The following is a 24,807-nucleotide window of genomic DNA, read 5'->3' as shown; positions in this document are numbered from 1 at the left end:
CTCATTGTGGTTTTGATTTGTATTTCCCTGATGCCAGGTGATGTAGAGCATTTTCTTATGTGACTGTTGGCCATGTGTACTGCTTCAGAGAAATGTATGTTCATGTTTTCTGCCCATTTCTTGATCTGATTATTTGTTCTTTGGGTGTTGCATTTGATAAGTTCTTTGTAGATTTTGGATACTAGCCCTTTATCTGATGTGTCATTTGCAAATATCTTCTCCCATTCTGTCGGTTGCCTTTTGGTTTTGTTAATTGTTTCCTTTGCTGTGCAAAAAGCTTTTTATCCTGATGAAGTCCCATAAGTTCATTTTTGCCTTTGTTTCTCTTGCCTTTGAAGACATGTCTAGCAAGAAGTTGCTGCAGCTGAGGTCAAAGAAGTTGCTGCCTGTGTTCTTCTCTGGGATTTTTTTTTTTTTTAATTTATGATAGTCACACACAGAGAGAGGCAGAGACATAGGCAGAGGGAGAAGCAGGCTCCATGCACCGGGAGCCCAACGTGGGATTCGATCCCGGGTGTCCAGGATCACGCCCTGGGCCAAAGGCAGGCGCTAAACTGCTGTGCCACCCAGGGATCCCTTCTCTGGGATTTTAATGGATTCCTATCTCCATTCATTTTGAGTCTGTTTTTGTGTATGGTGTGAGGAAATGGTCCAGTTTCTTTCTTCTACATGTAGCTGTCCAGTTTTCCCAGTATCATTCGTTGAAGAGACTTTTTTCCATTGGATTTTCTTTCCTGCTTTGTCAAAGATTAGTTGATCATGGAGTTGAGGGTCTATTTCTGGGTTCTATATTCTGTTCCATTGATCTGTATGTCTGTTTTTGTGCCAGTACCATATTGTTTTGATGATTGCAGCTTTGTAATAGAGCTTGAAGTCCAGAATTATGATGCCACCAGTTTTTATTTTTCAACAATCCTTTGGCAATTTGGGGTCTTTTCTGGTTCCATATACATTTTGGGATTATTGTTCCATCTCTGTGAAATAATTTGATGGTATTTTGATAGCGATTGCATTGAATGTATAGATTGCTCTAGGTAGCATAGACGTTTTAACAATATTTGTTCTTCTAATCCCTGAGCTTGTAATGTTTTTCCATTTCTTTGTGTCTTCCTCAATTTCTTCATGAGTGTTCTATAGTTTTCTGAGTACTGATCCTTTACCTCTTTGGTTAGGCTTATTCCTTAGATATCTTATGGTTTGGGGTGCAATTGTAAATGAGATGGACTCCTTAATTTCTCTTTCTTCTGTCTCGTTAGTGTACAGGAATGCAACTGATTTCTGTGCATTGATTTTATATCCTTCCACTTTCCTGAATTCCTGTATGATTTCTAGCAATTTTGGGGTCAAGTCTTTTGTGTTTTCTTTATAGAGTATCATGTCATCTGCAAAGAGTGAGAGTTTGACTTTTTTGTAGATTCAGATGCTTTTTAGTTATTTTTGTTGTCTGATTGCTCAGGCTAGGACTTCTAGTACAGTATTGAACAGCAGCAGTGATAGTGGATATCCCTGATGTGTTCTTGTATTCTTGAAAAGCTGTCAGTTTTTCCCCATTGAAAATGTTACTCACTGTGGGCTTCTTGTGTATGCCTTTTATGATATTGAGATATGTTCACTCTATCTCTACAGTGTGAAGAGTTTTAATTAAGAAAGGATGCTGTACTTTATCAAATGCATTTTCTGCATCTATATGTTGAGAGAATCATACGGTTCTTGTTCTTTCTTTTATTAAACTAAACATTTATTAGTGTATCAGATTGATTGATTTGTGGATGTTGGACCCCCTTGCAGCCCAGGAATAAATCCCAGTTGGTCGTGGTGCATAATCTTTTTAATGAATTGTTGGATCCTATTGGCTAGTATTTTGATGAGAATTTTGGTGTCCATGTTTATCAGGGATATTGGTGTGTGATTCTCCTTTTTGGTGAGGTCTTTGGTTTTGGGATCAAGGTAATGCTGGCATCATAGAAAGAGTTTGGAAGTTTTCCTTTCATTTCTATTTTTTGAAACAGCTTCAGAAAAATAGGTATTGTTTTTAAATATTTTATTTATTTATTCATAAGAGATACAAAGAGAGAGAGGCAGAGACAACAGGCATAGGGAGAAGGAGGCTCTATGCAGTGAGCCTGATACAGGACTCAATCCGGGGACTCCAGGATCACGGCCTGAGCCAAAGGCAGATGCTCAGCCACTGAGCCACCAGGCGTCCCCAGAAGAATAGGTATTAATTCTTCTTTAAATGTTTGGTAGAATTGCCCTGGGAAGCCATCCAGCCCTGGACTCTTGTTTGTTGGGAGATTTTTGATTACTGCTTCAGTTTCCTTGCTGGTTAGGGGTCTGTTCAGATTTTCTATTTCTTTTTGTTTCAGTTTTGGTAATTTGTTTATTTTTTTTAAAGATTTTATTCATTTATTCATGAGAGACACAGAGAGAGAGGGGCAGAGCATAGGCAGAGGGAGAAGCAGGCTCCATGCAGGGAGCCCGATGCGGGATTCAATCCTGGGACTCCAGGATCATGCCCTGAGCCTAAGGCAGACACTCAATCACTGAGCCACCCAGGCATCCTGCAGTTTTGGTAGTTTATACATCTCTAGGAATGCATCCATTTCTTCTGATTGTCTAATTTGTTGGCATATAGTTGCTCATAATATATTCTTATAATTGTATTTCTTTGGTATTGGTTGTGATCTCTCCTCTTTCTTATATGATTTTATTTATTTGGGTCTTTTTTTTTTTTTGTAAAGTTTGGTCAGGGGTTTATCAGTTTTATTAATTCTTTCAAAGAACCAGCTTTTAGCTGTATTGATCTGTTCTACTGTTCTTTTGGTTTCTATTTCATTGATTTCTGCTCTAATCTTTGTTATCTCTCTTCTCTTGCTGAGTTTAGGCTTTATTTGGTGTTCTTTCTCCAGCTCTTTTAGGTGTAAGGTTAGGTTGTATATTTGAGAACTTTCTTGTTTTTTGAGAAAGTATGCCATAGGATTAATAAGAGATAAATAGGTTTAAATATTTCAAAGTGCTTGGAACCTTTAACATAACAAAATAAAGGCTCAAATGTTAGTTATCAGTTTATCATTGGTCATCATATTATAATAATCATCATTGTTACACTACCTGACTCCTGTTTTGCACAAAAATATTTTCCTTTGTGTGGGAGATAAGCTGAAGCAACCATATTTAGGAGTGAAACTTTTCAAAATTAACTTTGAATATGGTCAAATGCTCAAGTTAAGTTCATAAGGCAAAATGCATAAAACATGGAAACATGACTTTGGCTGGAAGGGCAGGAGATCATTGTAATTCACTTTGACCATAGTAGAACCTCAATGTGACTTCTGTATGATACCTAATTTTGAGAATTATATCCTAGTAGATTATAAAAACAAGGTAGTAGCACAATATTCCCCAGAGCTCTGAATGAGGAAACTATTACATGGTATAGTTCAGTATCATCAGTCATAGACTAAACATATTTGCCAAAAAAATTTTTTTTTTTTGCCATAGTTGATATGGAGCTATCCGTTTTGATTAATCATGGCTAATAAGCTAAGTTGGCATTTTGAGAATATTCTTGAAAGATAGTAGACATTCCAGAAATCTAAAGATTGATGTCAATATTCCTGTTTTCTACAGTACAAGTTTATACTATTCTGGCTCATTTATATATATTTTTTTATTTTATATATAATATATACCAAATATATACTTACAAGTTAGAAAGGGAGGTAAGGTTAAACACATATTGAAAATTAATCCAGCATGTTATCTAATAGCAAATAGTGTCAATTAGGAAAGCTTCATGAGGGCAGAGATTTTTTTTTGTTTGGTATTTTGATTTACCACTGGTCACCTTTGGCCACCAGGCTTAGTAGTTTCTACCTAGAGTAGTGCTTGGCATTTAGAAGGTCCCCAGTAAACGTGTCTTGATTGAATGATGAATGCTAATAAACAGGTTTTATTTTCTTTTAGACTTCTCATCAGTTGAAGTTGGAACTCAATTCAGTTCAAGGACAAGTTGTACAGGCCCAGAATACTTTAAAACAAAAGGAAAAAGAAGAACAACAACTTCAGGGGACCATAAATGAGCTGAAGCAATTGACTGAACAGAAGAAAAAGCAAATTGAAGCACTCCAAGGAGAAGTTAAAACTGCTATTTCACAGAAGGTAGTAATACGATATTTGTTTACTTTTTATGGGAAGAAAATCTTTGCAGTTCATAATATAACAGATGAGTTGCAGCAAAGAAAAATTTATATATGTTCAAAATTTTTCTAAGTAATTTTTCTAAGTATTTTTTAATGTATAAAAGCTCTTAATTATGTAATTAAGTATGTAAGTCTGGATTTCCATTCACTAGAACCATGTTTTTAGATAATCTTTATTTCAAATTAATCATCTGATATAAAATTACCTTTTTTTTTTATTATTCATGAGAGACATAGAGAGTGAGAGAGAGGCAGAGACACAGGCAGAGGGAGAAGCAGGCTCCACACAGGGAGCCCAATGTGGACTCGATCCCAATCTCCAGGATCCCACCCTGGGCTGAAGGTGGTGCTGAGCCACCGGGGCTGCCCTAAAATTACCTTTTTATGTAACAATATAATTAACACTTAATGTTATGGAAATAATTTATATAATATTTCTAGTGCATTAGAAAATTTTAAAGGAATTTAAAAATTATCCTTATTAAGGGAAGATAATCAAGAACAAAACCCATAAAATGGTACATATTAAAAAAATTCAGGAGTGTAGGTTTTATGTGGTTAAAATTGTTTGATATTTCAAGTTGCATCTTATTGGTTTTCATTTCTCAACTATTCTAATTTATTATTGAGCATCTATTTTTTATTCTTAAATATATTTTAGTACTTGTCTGTACCAAGAGTTGACAAGATAGATTGTACTTAATAGTTGAACAAAAATAACTTTTCATTACTGTTGGTATGTGCTTGCCAGTTGGTCAATGGAGAAGAGAGAAGTGAAGTCTTTTCTTCTTCTTTTTAAAGATTTATTTATTTATTAGAGAGAATATATGAGCAAGAGCAGGGGAGAGAAATGGTGGGGATGAGTAGAGGGAAGGAATCTCAAGCAGACTCCGCACTGAGCATGGAGCCTGATGTGGGCTCCATCTCACAACCTTGTCTCACATGCAACCCTGAGATCATGACCTGAGCTGAAATCAAGAGTTGGATGTATAACCAACCGACAGAGTCACCCAGGCGCCCTGAGAAGTGAAATCTCTCTTATGTAGAACAAACAAAATATGTCCTGTCATTAAGAGTGGGCTATCACATTATGAGAGGAAAAAAAATTAACCTTGCAAATAGGTATTTTATGTTGACAACTGTCAATTATTTCTATTTCTCTTTACAAAAGAGTAATTTTCTAATAACACAAACAATAGTAGACAAATTTGCCTGTGCATTTTTGGTGTTATATATAATCATAAGTCAGGATATAATTATCACAATACATTTATTGTATGCTTTGGTATCTTGAGTTAATTCTTTTCCCCCAATCTATTAATATCATATTTATGTATTCCCTAGATCTTCATTTTTATAGCATACCTTCATGAATTAAAAAAAATAAAACCCAGCTATTTTTAGCACATTTTCTTAAATTATTAGTTACAATATGATTTCTTTTAGATTTATGATTAATGTATATTGCCTATACTTTGCATGGCTTTACTAGATTACACCTTAAGAATTATGAGAGCTTAAAAAAAAGAATCATTTAAAGGAAATGCTTTTATTGGTAGATGTCATAGTTTGGATTGCTATAACAAAAATACCATAGACTTGGTGGTGTAAGCAGTGTGTTTATTTCTCACAATTTTGTAGGCTGGGAAGTCAAATATAATGACACTGGCATGTCTGGTGTCTGGTGAAGACCCATTTCTTGGTTTGTAGACAGATACTTTCTTGCTGTATCTTCATATGGCTGAAAGAGAGATAATCTTTCTTGTGTTTCTTTTTGTAAGGACACTAATCCCTAATCACTAATTCATGAGGGCTGTACTCCCATGACCTGATGACCTCCTAAAGGTCACAGTTCCAAATAACCATCACATTGTAGATCTGGACTTCTTCAACATGAACTTTTTTTGGGGAGACACAAACATTCAGCCATGGCTATATTAGTTTCTGTTAGTGTATGGATGCTAAAATAAGCACACTTTTTAACTTTGGGATAGATGGTGGATGGCATTTTGGGGAATGTTGGGTTGATAGTCAATGTAAATTAGACTTTGAATTTAGAGTAACTAGAGAATCATTGAAAGGCAAGTATAATTTGGTTTTGTTGGGGAGCTGTGTAGCATGGAAAGAAGGATAAATTTTGGAGTTAGGCAAGATCTGAATTTAAATTTTGTGTGACACACATTAGATTTATGGTCATAAGGAAGTGAATCATCTTTCTGGGCTAAATAAAATGGAGTTATAGAGTTGTTGTAAAGATTAAGAAAACATATTTAAAATATGCAGGACTGTCCCCAGTGCAGTATGTAAGCAAAATAGTTTGCTATTACATGGAAGTATGTCGGTGTGCATGATTGACTATGCAGTGATGGTCTGTGACAAAGTTACAACTGTCCCACAATGCAATAGAAAAAAAAAAAAACAGTGTTTAAATGGATCTAGATATGTATGTGTATGCACTTATGTAATCCACACACACAAACCCACACACATATTTTGGATATATATGATTGTTTGGGAGCCACTGATCAAGGATCCTGTAAGTAGGATCCTGCAAATAAGTCAAGGCCCCTATACTAAATTTATTTGAAATCTATTGTGGGAATACAGAATGAATAGGATAGCACCCTTAACTCTCAAGTAGCTTATAATTTAATAAGGAAGTAGGTATGTAAGGGAAAAACTAATGTATAAAGGAGAATGAAACAAACTTAAACAGAAATATGAGAAAAATTAGAACTTAATGGAAATTTTGACTGGCTTTCTAGGGAGCTAGCATTTTAACTGGGCCTTTGGAGATGATTATAATTTTAAAACATTAAAAAAGAGGAAATTAGATATTTCAAGGAGCTAAACAATATTAGCAATGTTTGTAAGACTTAGAAAATGTCATTAAAGAACATTAGCTTTTGGAGTACATGGTAAATGGAGAAGTGAGGGGAGGGATAAGGCAATAGAATTGGATGAAATCAGATCACAGTAGATGATATATAGTCATTTCCACTTTAAAATTTTAATATTGGAGGATTAATAAAGATTTTTAAGAAGGATGGAATGTGATCAGATCAATTTTAGAGCAAAAACTGGTCAGTTTGTGAAGGGTAAATTGTAAATGACTGACCTTCCTGTATTCTCCTTTGGAAGTTTGGGTTTACTTCTATTAAAGCAACTGTCAAACTGTTTAATTGATGTCTTTTTTTCTTTAATTTCCCACTAATATTTTTGAGTTCCTTAGGGTCAGAGAACTGTGTCTTTTGACAAATAAACCATCAATAATTATTTGAATGAATGAATGAATGAGTTTGTCAGAGTAAGGATAATGATAGCCCAAATATGAGCCCAAAAGGGCCTTTAATTAAAGGTTGTCACTGAGATTTTGCAGAGGGCTTAGTTGAAAGCCATGAAGATTAGATTAAAGAGAAAGAAAACTAGATTTGTGGGGGAAAAGTGTTAAAGCAAAGAAGTAGTATTCTATAAAAGAAAATGTGTAATAGCAATATAGTTCTCAAGATGAAAAAAGAGTCCAGGAATTATTCATCATAAAGAATCTAAGTTGGAAGAAGTGGAAAGGAGGTGACATGGGATTCTATGAGATAACATATAGGGAGATCAAACCCCCTTTCCTCCATAGGCATTAGCACCACCTCCTGTCAGTCGGCCTCCTAGCTCTCTTGAATCCATTCTCTTTTCTTATTTCCCATGACCACAATCTTAGTCCAGGCTATTTTGTTCTCTATCCAGGCTATTAGAATAGCTTATTAATAGTCATCCCAGGCTTTTCCACCTCCAATCTATTTGTCATTTATTCATTTAAGAAATATTACTAGGCACCTATTTTATACCATGGCACAATTCTGGGTGTTGGAGATACAGCCATGAACAGACAAGGAAACTGTTTTCATGGAGCTTACACTTTTTGGGGAAGAAACTAAAGCGGGTGATATGAAAGACAGTGATGGGACAGAGTCCTACTAAAGACTGTGTGATCAAAGAAGAAATCAAATCTGAAGAGATTTGAGCTGATACATGAAAGACAAGAGCTGTGTATACAAAGGTCCAGATGGACAACTAGTGCAGAGACCTTAAGCTAGAGCAAGCTTGGGATTTTCTAAAAATAGAAGACCAACATTGGTTAAATATAGTGGGAGAGTAGAAGAATGATATGAAATGAGCTCAGAGAAGTAGACAGGGGCCAAAGCATATACATGCAAATTTATAGATTATAAGACAATAATAATGATAACTTTGTTCTAAGAATAATTAGAATCAGTTGGAGAATTTTGAGCGGAAAATGGTACAGTCTGACTACAGGGGGATAAAGGAGCAAGCAGAGAAGGCACTGAAAAAGTGTTGGTAGTAGTCCAGACAGTTATAATGATAGCATGAACTGAAGTGTTGTTAGGAGTGAGTAGATGATTTGGGAATATATTTTGGAAGTTGAGTCATCAGAACTTGCTGATTAGATGATGAGAGATGATGGAAAGAAGAATCAACTACATTTGATGATGGAAAGAAGAATAACTACATTTGTGGCTTATATAAGTGCATAGTTGATAATATTTATTGGGGAAAAGTAGCAGCTTTTTGATAAGCAGTGTCAGGATCAAGAGTTCTGCTTAAGATAGATATCTATCACTCATTGAAATGGAGATGTCAGGGAGTACTTGATCATAATGAGGCCAAAGTTTAGGCAGAGAGGTTAGGGCTAGAAACATAATTCAGAAGTCAGTTGTAAATAAATGATATTTAAAGCCATGAGTGTAGTTGAGATCTTCTAGAAAGAGACTATGTATGGAATAAAAGAAGGACAGGGACAGAACCCTGGGGTTCTACAATATTGAGAGACCAAACAAAAGAACTAGTAAAAGATTTTAAGAAGGAATGATCAATAAGATAGGTGCCCTGAAAACAAGCTTGAAAAATGTTTCTAGGAGGGAACATCATTTGCCATTTCAACCTCCCATACAACTGGGAGGTTAAGTAAGATGTGGACAAGGAGATGATGAATATTGAATTTTGGAGCAGGAGGGTCATTGGTCATTGGTTAACAAAAGTTGCATTGAAGTAGTGTTTTTATTTTAAAAGCCAAGTGTTTATTTTCCTAATGTGCACACAAATTTTAAGTATGTCATATTTGTACATATCTCCTGAATCTTAAAAACTAAAGACAAGTTTAGAGAAGTCAGACCTTTGCAAGATTTTCCTTTCCTTCTGCCTTGTTAATAAAGATAATCTGTAAAAATTTCCCAAGTTATTCTGGAATTTCAAGGAGTAGAAATGATAGACTTTAACACAGTAATGACTCTTTTATTTCTTTCATATAGAAATTTCCTTTAGTTCAACCTTAAATTACATCCTCTTCTAAAGCATCTAGCACTGCATCTTCTATCAGAATGTGGTTATTATTCTCAGTCTCCCGACACATTGATATCACCCAGTGAAATACTTTTTTTCTTTACTTAATGCTTTTTTATTTTTTGGTTTTTAAATCGGGACTTGTTAGATTTTGGATTTTGTACATACTTTAAGTTTGTAATAAGTAAGTAAGTTACTCTTGATTAAATAAGAATTTTAGGACCTAAATGCTGTTTACTTTGTTCTCAGGAATCTTCTTAGTTGTGTGGATTTCATTTTATATTTGTAACTGGTTTTCGATATGCATACTGTTCTAAATAACTATTGTGTGTTCCAGACAGAACTTGAGAGTAAACTACAGCAGCAGTCCACACAAGCAGCCCAGGAACTTACAGCAGAGAAAGAAAAAATGTCAGTGTTACAAAATACCTATGAAAAAAGTCAGGATAATCTAAAGCAGCTTCAGTCTGATTTCTATGGGAAGGAATCTGAGCTTCTTGCCACCAGGCAAGATCTTAAGGTATAGTAAAATATATCACAAAAACTCAGTAAGTTGCTTATAGACATTCATTAAATGGTTGATTTGAGCCAGATGGGCAAGGGAATGTTAGTATTTATAGAATGTGATGCTTCTTTTCTGTTATTATTTTTGGAGTAACGTGCCTTTTTTTTTTTTTGTAACATGCTTTTTAAAATTTAAATTGTTTTATATTATAAAATGTATAGGTAAATACAGGCATTTAAAAATAACATCTGTAATAATAAAATAATTTGGAAATATGTTAATTACTGCATTATTAGCTTATCTAAAGACCGCTGTCTATGGAAGAAGGTAACTTTTAAAAAGGACTGCTGATGGAAAAATCCAAGGAGTTTTAAAATGTAAACCACTTGTGAAAACGCAAGCATTTTCCTGTTGTTTGTCAGGCAGTATTGACTTTAGTTTTTTATATTGGTCAACTTCTCAAGACTACCAGAAAGTCTAATGATTAAAATTAAGAGATTTAGCTCAAAGTAAACTTAACCCTAATTATCTAAACATATATGGAAACCTTGTTCTTGACAGTACTGTTTTAATCAGTTAAAATATCATGTTAAAATGATTAAAATATCATGTTAAAATGAAGGATATACAAAAAGGATAGTTTTTATGTAGCATTAAGGATGAGTTCTCTAAGATAAATGGAACATTTTTGTTCTCTCCCAGAAGATTCAGCTTAGTTCTCTCTATTTTTTTGTCATGGTGAAGTATTATGCTTTTTGTTTCTTCCCTGTTTAGTTTTTTTTATTTGTTTAATTTAAAGTACATTATTGAAAAATTTTGTTGAAAATCACAGGATATTTATATGTTATATATAAATATAGTATGTCTATATTTTATTATAGGCTGTTATAGGGAAGACTTTATGAGGGAGAAAGGACTTGAACAGATTCTCAAGGATATATAGAATTTGAATATATAGAGTCATGAGGAAGATCATTTCACTTAGGCACATTTGGGAAAACGTGCTGCAGGGGAAATGACCAGAGCCAGGAGGCAGTTACCAGTTGACTACCATGCTATTTTGTGTCTGGTGGTTAAGTTTTAAAAGATTGGGATCAAAAAATCATGAAGTATCTTAGACGCTTAACAGAGATGATTGGACTTTATATTTGAGGGGGGAAATAAAGAGTCTCAGCAGGAATAAAATGAAGAAAATAGTACTTTGGACAACTTAACCTGGAAGAGGTTTATGGACTACTGGATTGGACCTGGATAAACTAGAGGTAGGGAGATTAGTTAAGAGGCTATTATCTTCTTTTCTCCATAAATTCCATTAATGAAGGTATGAATTGATTACACTGGGCTTAAAGTTCAAGAGGAAGGAGCAGAAGAGATGAATGAGAGAGATCGGGTGAAACAGGAGGGCTAAATACAGATAGGCCACAATGGAACCACAGGAATCAGTGGTGACTAATGATTTGACAAAGAAATAGGAAACTTGGGTCAAAGAATTTTCCTCATGCCAAGTTGTTATAAGAAGAAAATACCACCTGACATTTAGAGAGTGTCTCAATTGCTCTGTTTTCTAGTAGTTTTAAATTATTGGTATTTTTTTTCTTTGTAACACTATTAAAAGGCAGGGAAGGTCTGTGGAAGAGTTTGGACTTTACCCTAAAGGCAGGAGGGACCACAGAAAAGATTTGCTTGGATCTGTAGGTTAGGTCAGTGACTGGCTGAGGATAAAGAATGGATTGGGAGCAACAGGGCTGAGTGTGGAGACTAGAGAGGACACATGGCATAATCCAGGTATGTGTGATGGCAGAAACAGTAAGGATGGAGAATGTAGATGAGTTAGAAGGATGTTTAGCTGATCAAAGAGATGAAGTTTAATAATTGATTATAGAAGTCCTATAGAAATCATACTAATTTTTTTCTCATAGAGCTGTATTATTTACCCAAGAGCATAACCTGGTGACAGGACATAGAGCTCTTAGATCAGTATTCTTTCACTAAGCTAACAGCTCTTTTTATTATGCTTGAAAACTACATTGTATACTAATAATTTTATACATGAAAGAAAAATTCAAAAGATTGAAATGTTTGGACAAAAAGGGAAAGTGGAGGAATAAGGCTACTGAGGAGTTTTTCAACTATTAAGAGACATGGCTAGATCCTCTATTCCAAAGCCTCCTTTTGCAGATGAGGCTAAGACCTGGAGTGCTTTGTGGCAGGCCCAAAGTTGCACAATGACAGACCCATGATTAGATCCCAGTTCTGATTCATAGCCCTTTACTCTTGTTATCATTTCGCTAGGATTTTTAAATATAAAATAGAATATTGCTGAATTCTATTAGTAATGCATCCAAAAAGAGAAGTATCTGAACTACTTAGGAAGTTTAAAAAAAAAAAAAAAAGAATTCCTGGAGAACTTCAGATGATATTTATGGACCAGAATAAGAGATGGTTATCAGCCATTATTTTTCTTTTGCTTCATTGATGTTATATGATCTTGTTGCTTGGAAGTGAGAAAGGGAGAGATTGAGAACTTTGTTACATGACACCTGCCTAAGTCAAGGCTGCCATCTGTGGGCTGACAGTGTACTACTTCAAGACACCAGTAGAATGGAAGACAAGCTGGCCTGATCTATGCCTTTAGCCCCATCTGCTGGATTATTTATGAAATACTTATATGCTTATTGACTGGATATTTCAAGTTGGCTATGCCCTGTGCTATTCTTTACTGTTGAAGAGAGATAGAAGTGGAATTTAACTTATATTTTGTACCCTGGTAAGTTTAGAATTAAATATAAACCATTAGCCTATACCATTCCTTATGTCATTTAACCAGACATCAAGAAAAAGCAATAACTAGAATTTTAAGTTTTATTTTGAAAGAAGAAAGGGAAAAATTGTTGGGCAGGCAAGAAACAGTAGTTACCACAGAATGCTGCAGAAATTCCTTTTTAACTGCACTGCTATAATGTGATTGTGGTATTCAAGGTCAAGGTTGGTAGTTGATATACTCAGGGATTTGCCTGTTCCAGTGGGAGTAGGGTGGTTAAAGATAGGTCCACAAAACATTGAGTGGGAGAGGGGAGTTCCTTAAAGGAAGAGATGCTGAGCAGATGAAAATAATATGGACTGCAACAAGAAAGATAAAAGGAATATTTAAAAGGCATGGCAGTATATCACTGAATGACAGAGACAAATATTCAGAGATAAGAGCAATATGTCTAGGCATCTTCAGAAAAGAAGAGTGCAGATTTTGAGCTTGATTTTAAAGATTTAGTCACTGGGATTTTGGGAATTTAAAATTCTATTGGATGTCATTTATACCATGGGCAGTTTGGAATTCTTGTGGGCAGAGATTGGGGGTACTGTTAACTTAGTATTTAGCAAGCCTTGGTGTAGTTAGTGTTAGATCAGGACCTCTATTAGTTGATAATAATAATTGCTATAGACTGTATGGGCTAGACTTTGTCAAATTGTATTATTTTTACTTGAAATCACTCTCACCCTTTGTGATACTTATGCCAGTTCCCACATTTACCATGAAGGCTTCTGTAAACACATTCCAGGCAAGGTTCTCTCACACACATTGTTTTTCTGTGCATTTGATGCATAGCAAATGCTCTCCTAGTGTGTATAGGTTCCATTTTACATGCTGGTTCTGTTTTTCAGGTATGGAGTCAGCTTCTTTAAGTCAAGGACTCTCTCTTACCTCCCTGTTTACCTAAGGAGCACACTCAGTTAATGGTTAGCTGCTTGATTAGTAAAGGACTAGTGACTTAGAAACCTTAGGGTTTTTTAGTATTCATTGGAAGCCATTGGAAATTGAAATTTCATTTTTATTAGAAAGACTTCTGAATTGGGTTTATTTGTAAGGAATAAACTTTCTCCTTAAGAAAGCTTGAGAAACTACTTAAATAAGGTCTTCATTTAAAATTTTTTTATCTATTTTTTTTTTCATTGAATAGCCAAGCCTAGCCAGCAGGGATCTTTCCTAGATTTTATCTTCTGCCTCTTTTTCAAAGGAACTGTGTCTACAGAATAAGAAAGATGAACTTCTTCCAGATGGTAGAAGAGCATCTTAGAGTTCCTCTCCTTCCCTGATGATTCTTTACAGTTGCAACTGAGAGTGGCAAGGTTCCTGCCACCATCCATCACCCACTTGTTGCCATAGCTACCCTGAAATGGAACATAATAGATCAGAAAGCTTGCCCTTTCCACCAGCTTTGGCTTCACAAAATATTTCAGCTTTAGAAGAGTCAGTAACTATGGGCATTGTTAACTAACAACACTACTTCTACCATATAGATTGGAAGTTAAGAGGCTGGGCTAATGGCTTTGTCAGAAATAGAGCCCCAGATGTCTGGTTGATTTTCTTTTGGTTCACTTGATCAGGTTGGTAGACGTGAAATACAGTTTTTCTTTTTTTTCCCCAAAAATAAAAAACTTTTTTTTTAAATGTATTAAAGATTTCAGCATGTCAAGGGACATCATAGATCCTGTAAGACATATATGTATATGTAATATAGATGTAGCATTTAAATACATCTCTTTTTAAATTGTTTTTCATGTCTTCCCATTTCTTCTTCTTCTTCTTCTTCTTCTTCTTCTTCTTCTTCTTCCTCTTCCTCTTCCTCTTCCTCTTCCTCTTCCTCTTCCTCCTTCTCTCTCTCCCTCTCTCTCTCCCCCAGCTGCCCTGAGGGTGTTTGATATGATCCCTTCTTATTTGATATTTAATACTTATGGATTATTTCTAAAGGTTTTGGAATTGCTTCAATTTTATTAAGTGTTTTATACTAAAATTGTTTCCTTAGGCAAAAGAGTTGTCTAGTGTTCTTTCTCTTTTGCGTAATCTTACTGAAGGGTATAAGAAGCTATCTTTTTATAGTATTTTGCTTTCTACTGTGCTTATGCTGTTGTATTTCTGTTAAAATTTGCTAAAAACAAAAAGACATATAATAATTTGGGAAAATTGTTTTTAAAAGTCTGTAGAAGAGAAGCTTTCTCTAGCACAGGAGGACTTGATTTCAAACAGAAATCAAATTGGAAACCAAAATAAATTGATTCAAGAACTGAAAACTGCCAAGGCTGCATTGGAGCAGGATTCTGCAAAGAAAGAACAGCAGTTGAAGGAGCAGTGTAAAACACTACAAGATATTCAAAAAGAAAAGGTATTTATTTTATTTTCTGACTAAATCTAGAATCTGAGAGTTGCAGTGGCTTTAGAAATCATCTAGTCAAATCTCTTACCTGATATAGGCATCACCTTTATCTTCAATAGCTCTCCTTAGATGTACTCTAAACCCTTTGTTCCTTTACTTATCAAATGAGGATTAAAAAGAGCTATTTAGTATAGATATTAAATTAGGTAATATGTAATACTATTAACTAGTGCCTTATAAAGATATTGCTAGTAATAATAGTAATAGTGATAACAGCATTAATGAGAGAATAAGAATGGTAGTTTTGGCTAAATTTTGCAGTGTTCTTATTTTGGCTAGATACTATTCATTTTATGGTATTAACAGTATTTAATGCTTATAAAGATCTTACTGTTGTTCACATTGTATAAATAAGGACATAGAGGCAAGTGAAGGTAAGTAGTTTGCTCAAGTTAACTTAAGTAGAAAGGGACAGAGACAGTGTCCTAAATAGTAGCAGTTATTTTCTTACATTGATTTTCAGTTAAGTATTTACTTTAAAATTAGTTTTTAATAAATTATTTTTCTACAGTCACTGAAAGAGAAAGAACTAGCAAATGAAAAATCTAAATTGGCAGAGATAGAGGAAATTAAGTGTAGACAGGAAAAAGAAATTGCTAAATTGAGTGAAGAATTCAAGTCCCACAAGCAAGAAAGCATAAAGGTATGTTAAGATAATCATTTTTCTTTCCTCTGTACTGTATTGTCATTTAAATAAAAAATAAATATGTTACTGAGAACTTACTGTATGCCACACATTGTTTTGTTGTTTTGACAATGCTCTCACCCTTTTGTTGAATAGTGTCTATCTATATGTATATTGAAACTATGTTACTTATGTTTTCAGATTACTGAATAAAGCAGAGTAACTGTACTAGATGAGGAGACTACCTAAAAAATGAAAATAAAATAAAAAAGATATTGATTTAGAAAATCATGCTTATAGATAGTAAACTTAAAAATATGTAAGAGTTTAGAATTAAGATTTTTAGGGAATACTGTTTTTTTATTTGTTTTTCTTCCCTGAAATCTTTTAATAATCTGTCTTGAACATTTTCCCTTTCTATTTTGAACATTTTCACTAGGCTGCCAGTTGAAAAAACTAATTGTCTATAATTTGCTTTGTAAAATGTTTCTAATTTTCTTAGAGAAAGGTTAAATTCTCTCTTGAGCACTCTCATTACCTTTTATGTCTACCAATATACATATTTTGCTTTATAATTTATCACTTTATATCATTATGTTCTTGCACACTGTGACTTCCTTAAAGCAATTAATGTATATAATTCATCTTTATATATATTCTTAAAACCTAACACAGTGTGTGATGCCTAAGATGGTGACCAGTAAACTTGCTAAGTGAAGAATGGGAAAACAGAGAGGTAGAAGTTTTTCACATATTTTAATCAAAACATGCATGTAAAGTTATTACTTGAATTAAAATGGTTGTTGAGCAGAAAGTAAATAATCTTGCATCTTTTTAGCGAATTGCTTAAAATATTGAACTTTAAGAATCTCCTAAGAGATTAAAACTCAAATTATATATATTGTTATGATAACTTGTATAAATATCAGCTATGCTTGGAAATGTTTACCATAAAGGATGATTTATTTTTGGCCTTTTTCAATAGGAGGTAACAAATCTCAAGGATGCCAAACAACTTTTGATTCAGCAGAAATTAGAGCTTCAAGGGAGAGTAGATTCTCTGAAGGCCACCCTTGAACAGGAGAAGAGAAACCAGCAAATGCTAAAAGAGCAGATGAAAAAGGAAGAAGATGAGCTCAAGAAAGAATTTACTGAGAAGGAAGCTAAACTGGTCAGTAAGTTAATGGTGGGAGTGTGTTTTGTAATTGATTTTGTTAAGTCAATCCAGTAAGAGGATTTTTCTCCTTAGAAGTTAGGATTTAAATGCTCTCACCTAGTATTTTAATTTTTGATTGAGAAAGAAGATCTGATTTGTTCAAAGAGCTGATATGTGATTGGAAATATTTTAGTCTGTTATTATATTTTGGTTTATATAAGTGAAAATTCAATTAAACATAATTCAAAAAAATAAAAAGACTTTTAGTGCCAGGAAAACAAATCCACAGCTATGTAGATTGAGGTAAATGGCATGAATGCTAATAACGCTAAACTCATTTGTTTGGTCAAAGTGAAGGTTGATAAGGGAGAACGGAAACTTCAGTTTGGAATTTTGATGACCAAAGTCTACTTTTCCTTCCCTAAATTGTGCATGCCAACATGGGAAGCATCTGGCTTTCCTCTATTGAATTAAGTCCAAATATCCCCACATAACTTGAGTGCTGAATGTTTTAGTTGAAGATTTGCAATTTCAAGTTCACAATGATTTAAAGAATTTGTATTTTTGTTTTGTTTTGTGTTTTTTTTGTTTTGGCAGGTTGATAGAGAAAAAGATGCATGTGGATTTTGAGACTGAAAATGCCGACTTTGTGTCCAGAGCACATTGCTCTCCCTAACTATGTGTTCTTCCCCTGCTCTAGTGAGAAAGGGAAATTCTCAAATTGCTTTATGTTAATTGCTCTTGTAAGAAGCTTGCTGACCATCATTTCAGCATGATGGCCTTTGAACCAGTTCAGAGTCACAGATACTTGTGGAATCAATTTAATTAGTGTAAAATGAAATATATCCTGCCTTCTTTCCTAAATAAGTAATAGTATTTGTGTTGCCAATATTTTAAATTCAGTAGCTAAATAAATTTATTTTGCATTACTTTTGTAATAGGTTTCTTTTCCCTCTGTTATTCTTTTCTCAGCATTCTGAAATAAAAGAAAAAGAAATAGGAATGAAGAAGCATGAAGAAAACGAAGCTAAACTTACCATGCAGATTACAGCATTAAATGAAAACTTAGGCACTGTAAAGAAGGAGTGGCAGTCCAGTCAACGGAGAGTCAGTGAGCTCGAGAAACAGACAGATGACTTACGGGGTGAAATTGCAGTACTGGAAGCTACAGTTCAGAATAATCAGGATGAAAGGAGAGCACTACTAGAAAGGTGATTGATGTCTAGTAAAATTAGTTTGTTTCCATTCTTGGTGATGAAAAGATGGTCTTTTTCCACAATTTTTAAAATGGAAGAATCTTAAGAAAAGTATATATGTCCTGCAGGTGTTTATGTAGCTATTTAGAAACTTAACTCTTAAAACAATCAGGTGGTTGAAATTAATGTATTATATTTGAAATTACTGAAGTAGTTTATCATCTATGTTCTGGAAAGATCTTTATCATTAAAAAAAGTTAATGATGTCTTTGCAATCTGTTCTAGATATCTTAAAGGAGAAGGTGAAATAGAAAAACTTCAAACCAAAGTCCTAGAATTGCAAAGAAAGCTGGATAATACCACTGCAGCGGTGCAGGAACTGGGTAGAGAAAATCAATCCCTTCAAGTAAGTCATCTGGTAATGTGAGGCTGTTTTTCAGACTGGAATGAACTCTTAGTGAAAAGCATATTTTCAATCTTTAAAACAAACAAACAAACTCCTGTATTTAATAAATACTTTTGAATGGTTACTGTCAATACTACCACACAGTAGGTGTTATGGATAGTTAAATAAAAGCAAAAAGAATTTGCCGGAGAGACCCCTGGGATTAGTTAGAAAGCCTTGTCATTCATGAATTTTCAGTACTGGGAAAATTCAGAAACACCAAGGAATAGGTGAGTCACTATGTGTTAAAGAAGCAATGGACTTGGTGCTGAGGAAGGTTGAAAGATTAACATGGATGGGAAATCGCTAAAGATTAGAAATTACCAATGACTTTGAGGACTAAAATTTGATTTACTTTATTTATCTATCTATCTATCTATCTATCTATTTATTTATTTATATCATTCGGACTTAAGAATGTAGTAACTTTTGACAATGGAAGCTGACCAAAGCATTTCTGATTTTTAAAATTCTATCCAGTGGTGCCTATAAGTCAAAATTATAAAGCTTGGGCACCCAATTAGAAATTATGCATCAGTCTTTAAAATGTTGAATATTATAATATATGGGCAGCTGTTTGTTTTGTTTTGTTTTGTTTTTTAATAGATCAAACACACACAAGCGTTAAATAGGAAATGGGCTGAAGACAATGAAGTACAAAACTGTATGGCCTGTGGGAAAGGCTTCTCAGTAACAGTGAGACGGGTAAATGATTTTGTTCATATTGCTATGGTTCTGGATTTTATTTCTCAGTATCAATTAATGTCTTAATCATCAAAATATCTTGCATTTGACAGATTAAAAATATTTTCTATTGATTTACTTTGCAACTGTATAGAATCATTAAGTTTTATACAGTCTAGTTTCTGGTCAGCATATTTTAGTTTTAAATTTAGTTGTTGCCTTCCTACTGGGTTACTCTCTGGAATAATCATTTTCTGAACCAATGGGCCAGTATTAAGCTCATATGTTTTAGTCATCATTGGGTTCTTTTAAAGAAAAAGCAGATATTAAAAAAAAATTAAATAATACCCTGTGATATTTCAGGTTTATATTCTCCTTGACAAAATTATGCCTGAAATACTTGGCAAATGGGAATGATTTTCACCTGATAAAATGAAGTGCTTTATTATCACTTTTTAGATGCCTCTTAAGGTACTTTTGAGAATTCCATGATAAATTTCATATAAAATGTTTAACATAATATCTGATAAATAGGAAACATTCAGATAACTAAGGGATAACTTGACATATTGAAATATTATTAAATAAGACACTAATCACTTGAAAGTTAATATGCCTTCACAGTGCAGTCTGCAGTATTCTTGTAGTCTCATAATGCTTTTGGTATAGTCATATGCTTGAAATTGTTTAATTTTTGTCATTTACAGCATCACTGCAGACAGTGTGGAAATATCTTCTGTGCTGAGTGTTCAGCCAAAAATGCCTTAACTCCTTCTTCCAAGAAGCCTGTTCGTGTCTGTGATGCATGTTTCAATGACTTGCAAGGATAATGGGTTATCACAACGTCAGAGTAGTATTACACTAACATTAGATTTTTAATAAATGCACTTAATAGAGGTCTTGGACTACTATTTGATTTGGACAGTGGTTGCAATATTAGACCAAATTAGAATTCATATATTTTGGAATGTTATCAAGTAAAAACTCTTCTATTTTTGTGAGACTTGGGCTCATCTTTCATCACTTTTTTCCATTTTAACCCCTGGAACAGCTTTCATGCCAAGTTTAGAATTAGCCAATGAAATGTAAATAAACTTTGGACAGAAAATAGCAATGTATTTTTTTAAATATAATTTCATTGTTCACAAATGACATGAATACACTTCCTTAGCTTACTTCTTTCTCCCAAATTTCGTGTACAAAAATGTACATGGGCGGTATTATCACATCATATATGTTGCACAATAGCACATTAATTATATTAAATAATCTTTGTGAAGTCATGCACAGAACTATAAAGCTTTCTGTTTTTCTTATATATATATCCATAGCTCAATTGCATTGTTACGTTATAAATTTACCACTCAAGTGTTCTAAATGCAGTTTATGTTGAAATATATATTAACCATGAATTCGAACATGGTTTTCGTTTTAACAATATTGATTAAATTCTCTTGGGTAGATTTTCTGGAAACCTCTGTAAAATCAGTTTGCTTACTTTATGGTTATCCTGGGATTGTATTTTAAAGATTAGGGTTAATTTTTCTTTTTCTTTGTCTTATTTCTATCTCATTTTTAAACTCTCATATTCTCAATGAAGAATTCTATAAAACTTCTCACCCTCACCCCAATTGGAGGATGAATAATAGAAATTGTATAATGGTTCTATTCTCAGTTTAAGTGGGAAAAACTTCCATTTTAATCTGAGATTAGCCTCATACTGTCTCTCCAGCCTCTTTGGGTATCTGAGTTTGCTTTTTTAATCTATTTTTCCCCCTTTATTTGGTTTAACCTTTCCAAGCATAGCTCAGCTTCACTATTTATAATTTTGCATCTTAAAGCCAATAACTGATACTGCTTTAGTCTTATCTGTGAAAACAAATACAAATGGTAAGGAGACATTAAATATTCTACTTTACATTTTTCTTACCTAACAGGGAAACATTTTTGAAAGTTGTGAACTTAAATTTAAAATGATTCTGAATTTGGGGTTCCATACCAGCTGGTAAATCTTTTTACTTCCCAAAAATATTGCTGTGAAATTATCTCGAAGTAACAGGTGGAGAATAGAATATCACCAAAAACAAATGTATTTGGGAATCCCAAAGTTATAATCAGAACTGAAAATGGCTAATTAAGGGTAATTAAAAGCTAGCTTATTTGTATCCTGAAAAATGAAATTGAACTTTAATTTATCATTATCTTATTAATTTGGCAAATTGGAAAACATCTGTAGAGGTCATTAATATTGGTTTATTCTTTCTAGAGAAAAAATGTGAAGTTATCCATTTGTGCAGAGTAATCATTTAGTAATAATAGCGGGGAAGGATGGGAGTTAATATTTCATTTACAATATTTTATAATATACACTTGCTTTCAGATATCATGGTGAAATAAAGTTGTGTTTATGCTTTATCTGTAACATCTGTGAACTAAAAGAGATTGCCATACATTCATTTAATTATTTAAAAAAGTTCATTTAAGTAAATCCTGTTGTCAGTAGTTATTAAGGACCCTGATTGAGTCCCTAGATTTGGATAAACAAATATCCTTGAGCTTATTTAAAGAGGAAATACAATGAGTTTTTTTATTAAAAATAATAGTTGGATAATATAAATTGAGCTAAAATTATTTATGCATTTTTATATACTTATAAATCCTTTCAAATAGTATTAATTCTACACTTTAACACATAAGAAACTTAATATGAAACTTAGAAACTTTCTGTGTTGGAAAAATAGATATAGCACTGTTGTTTTTTTTTAAGATCATAAAAATTCATGAGAATTCTAGATTCAAATATTTGTTTACTTCATCTCCTAATTGGGTACACTGAAGGAGTTTTCCCTGTCTTGTCCCCCACCCACATATTCACAATATGTTGTGGGGAAGACAACAAATAAAACCATATGCATTTGATTAGCTAAATGAAAACTAGATCTCATTTTATAGATCCTGAATAATTTACCATTGTCTACTACACTAATAATATTAGAAATAAGACTTTTTTTTGCATATTAACTCTGAATTTAAAGTGTTTTGGAAACAGAATTTTCTTTTTCTTTTAATAAAAAGTCATCCTTTGAGTTCTTATTGGCTCTATATTTTAGATGTTTGCTGGTACAATTTGTCAGTGAGTTAGGGCTGGCATATCTGAGCTTTTGGCTCTAAACGCAAAGTCTGTTGGCATCACACGTTAGTAAATTCCAAACCCGAGCACAGAAATGTGAATTAAAGTCAAGTTTTGCTGGGTTAGTGTACCATAAACTATACCTATAGATTTCCTTTAATAGGAAGAAGACAAAAATGCTGGTATAGAATTAGTTCATTTTGAAGAAAAAAGAGGGAAACAAACACAAAGACCTCAATGCAGTGTACAAATAATATTTTGTTCAACTACCTCTTAATGTGGAATTAGCTAGTGTAATAGTTTCCTCACAGTAATGTCACATAGTAACTGCCAAATTTGTTAGTTTCCCATCTCTCTTAGAAAGGCTTTAAGATTATTTTATAGTTTTGAGAACTTTGAAGCCACTTTTTTTTAACTTTGCATTTGCATAAAAATGTTTAGCTTTTAAGTGGAGAGCAAATTATGATCATATATTTTGATATTCATGAGCTATTTGACTATAGCAATTTTTTTTAATGCACTTTGGCTATAAAACCATGGATGATTTGATCCATAAGATTTAAATGTGCCATCAATTTAGTATTCCTAGACATGAGCTTGATGAATGGTATTCTGTAATTATAATGTGCCACACATTATCGTGTTTTAATTGCCCTTTGCCTGAATTTTAATGATCAATTTGTTATTGTTGCAGATGTGAATATTGTGCATAAACTTACTAAATTTATGTAAAATTGTATAAAATAGAATTGGAAATAGGTTCTTTCTGTGTAGAAGTAATGAATTTATTGTAACATGATGCAGTCATGTATATGACATTCTGTACTTCCTTGAACTGGATCATATATTCATAGTTTCTATAGAAACTTTTGCATGAATATTTTTTCATTTAGGTTTTGAACTCATTATTTGTATTGTGTTTACTACTTGTGATCATGTAGTTGTGCCTTATTTTGTGAGAGAGTTTAGCTCAGTAAATACAGTAATTTCTAAACTCAGTGAGTGGAAGGTTTATTGATTATAAATATAACTGATAAATTACACAACAGCATTTAAAACTGTATAAAGAACAATGGAAGGATCCTTATTGAATTGTTGCTTTTTTTAATTTGTTAAAGATGATATTAAAAAACATTTCTTTCTAGTAGATGTATTCTGTGACTATAAATTATTTTGTCTATTTTTTAAAATTTTTTATTTATGATAGTGACACAGAGAGAGAGAGAGGCAGAGACACAGGCAGAGGGAGAAGCAGGCTCCATGCACTGGGAGCCTGATGTGGGATTCGATCCTGGGTCTCCAGGATCACGCCCTGGGCCAAAGGCAGGCGCTAAACCACTAAGCCACCCAGGGATCCCTATTTTGTCTATTTAAAAAAGAGTATAAAACAGCAACCAGGGATCCCTGGGTGGTGCAGTGGTTTGGCGCCTGCCTTTGGCCCAGGGCACGATCCTGGAGACCCGGGATCAAATCCCACATTGGATTGGGCTCCCGGTGCATGGAGCCTGCTTCTCCCTCTGCCTATGTCTCTGCCCTTCTCTCTCTCTCCCTGTGACTATCATAAATAAATAAAAATTAAAAAAAAATTAAAAAAAAAACAGCAACCATTTTGTATTTACTTACAGAATGTTAGAACTTTGCCCTTGGATTGTAGAGAGTGGGTAAGCTTTGATGTTCAACTTAGAATAGTAAGTTCATAATTTCAAGAGAAATTACGAAAGCCATTTTGCTTGAGACATTCATTCCCTTTCCATTCATTATTGTGGAAAATTAACAACTACAAAGAAATATTACACAATATCGAAGTAATTCCGTCTTTCATTGTTTATCTAAGTTTAGTACCCAGGTGACCATTTAAGGATACACTTCTGAGGGCTCAGGATGCCATCATTCTGTATTGTGTTTTTCCCAGGAACCAAAGTTCTGGAAGTGTTCTTTCATTTTACTCGAATGTGCTTGCCTCTGAAGAGTTTAATGTGTATATCTTTAAGAACTTACTAGATTAAAAAAAAAAAGAATTTACTAGATTATATATTAGATATGTTATTTTGTGAGCTTTATAGAATTCCAGTTTACATATATAGCAGATTCTTTATAAAATTTTATTGTGGTAAGAATACCTAACATGAGCACTACCTTCTTTGACAGCTTTTTAGTTGTATAGTACAGCAGACCTTTAGAGCTTTCTCATCTCACTTCACTGAAACTTTATGCCATTGATTGGTAAATCCCCTTCTCCTCCTCCCTTGGAAACCACTGTCTGCTCTGATGCTTTGAATCTGACTACTTTGGATACTTCATG

The 24,807-nt window shown here is 33.6% G+C and overlaps 1 protein-coding gene across 5 annotated transcripts in view; it reads left to right on the top strand.

Moving 5' to 3' along the window:
- Positions 1-23,652, top strand: part of EEA1 (early endosome antigen 1) — a 411,681-nt gene extending 388,029 nt beyond the window's left edge. For all 5 annotated transcript variants that reach the window (XM_049093901.1, XM_049093902.1, XM_025439553.3 and 2 more), the window contains 9 exons: positions 3,967-4,161; positions 9,892-10,074; positions 15,033-15,218; positions 15,781-15,912; positions 16,880-17,065; positions 18,023-18,261; positions 18,532-18,652; positions 19,298-19,396; positions 20,083-23,652. In XM_049093901.1, coding sequence (XP_048949858.1) covers positions 3,967-4,161; positions 9,892-10,074; positions 15,033-15,218; positions 15,781-15,912; positions 16,880-17,065; positions 18,023-18,261; positions 18,532-18,652; positions 19,298-19,396; positions 20,083-20,205 — 1,464 coding nt within the window. In that variant the 3' untranslated portion in view covers positions 20,206-23,652. The remainder of the gene's footprint in view (positions 1-3,966; positions 4,162-9,891; positions 10,075-15,032; positions 15,219-15,780; positions 15,913-16,879; positions 17,066-18,022; positions 18,262-18,531; positions 18,653-19,297; positions 19,397-20,082) is intronic.
- The last annotated feature ends 1,155 nt before the right edge of the window (positions 23,653-24,807 follow it).

Source organism: Canis lupus, chromosome 15 (genome assembly GCF_003254725.2).
Source record: "Canis lupus dingo isolate Sandy chromosome 15, ASM325472v2, whole genome shotgun sequence".
Lineage (NCBI taxonomy): Eukaryota > Metazoa > Chordata > Mammalia > Carnivora > Canidae > Canis > Canis lupus.
The sequence above is the reverse complement of the archived record's forward strand: the minus strand, read 5'-3'. Positions and strand labels throughout refer to the sequence as shown.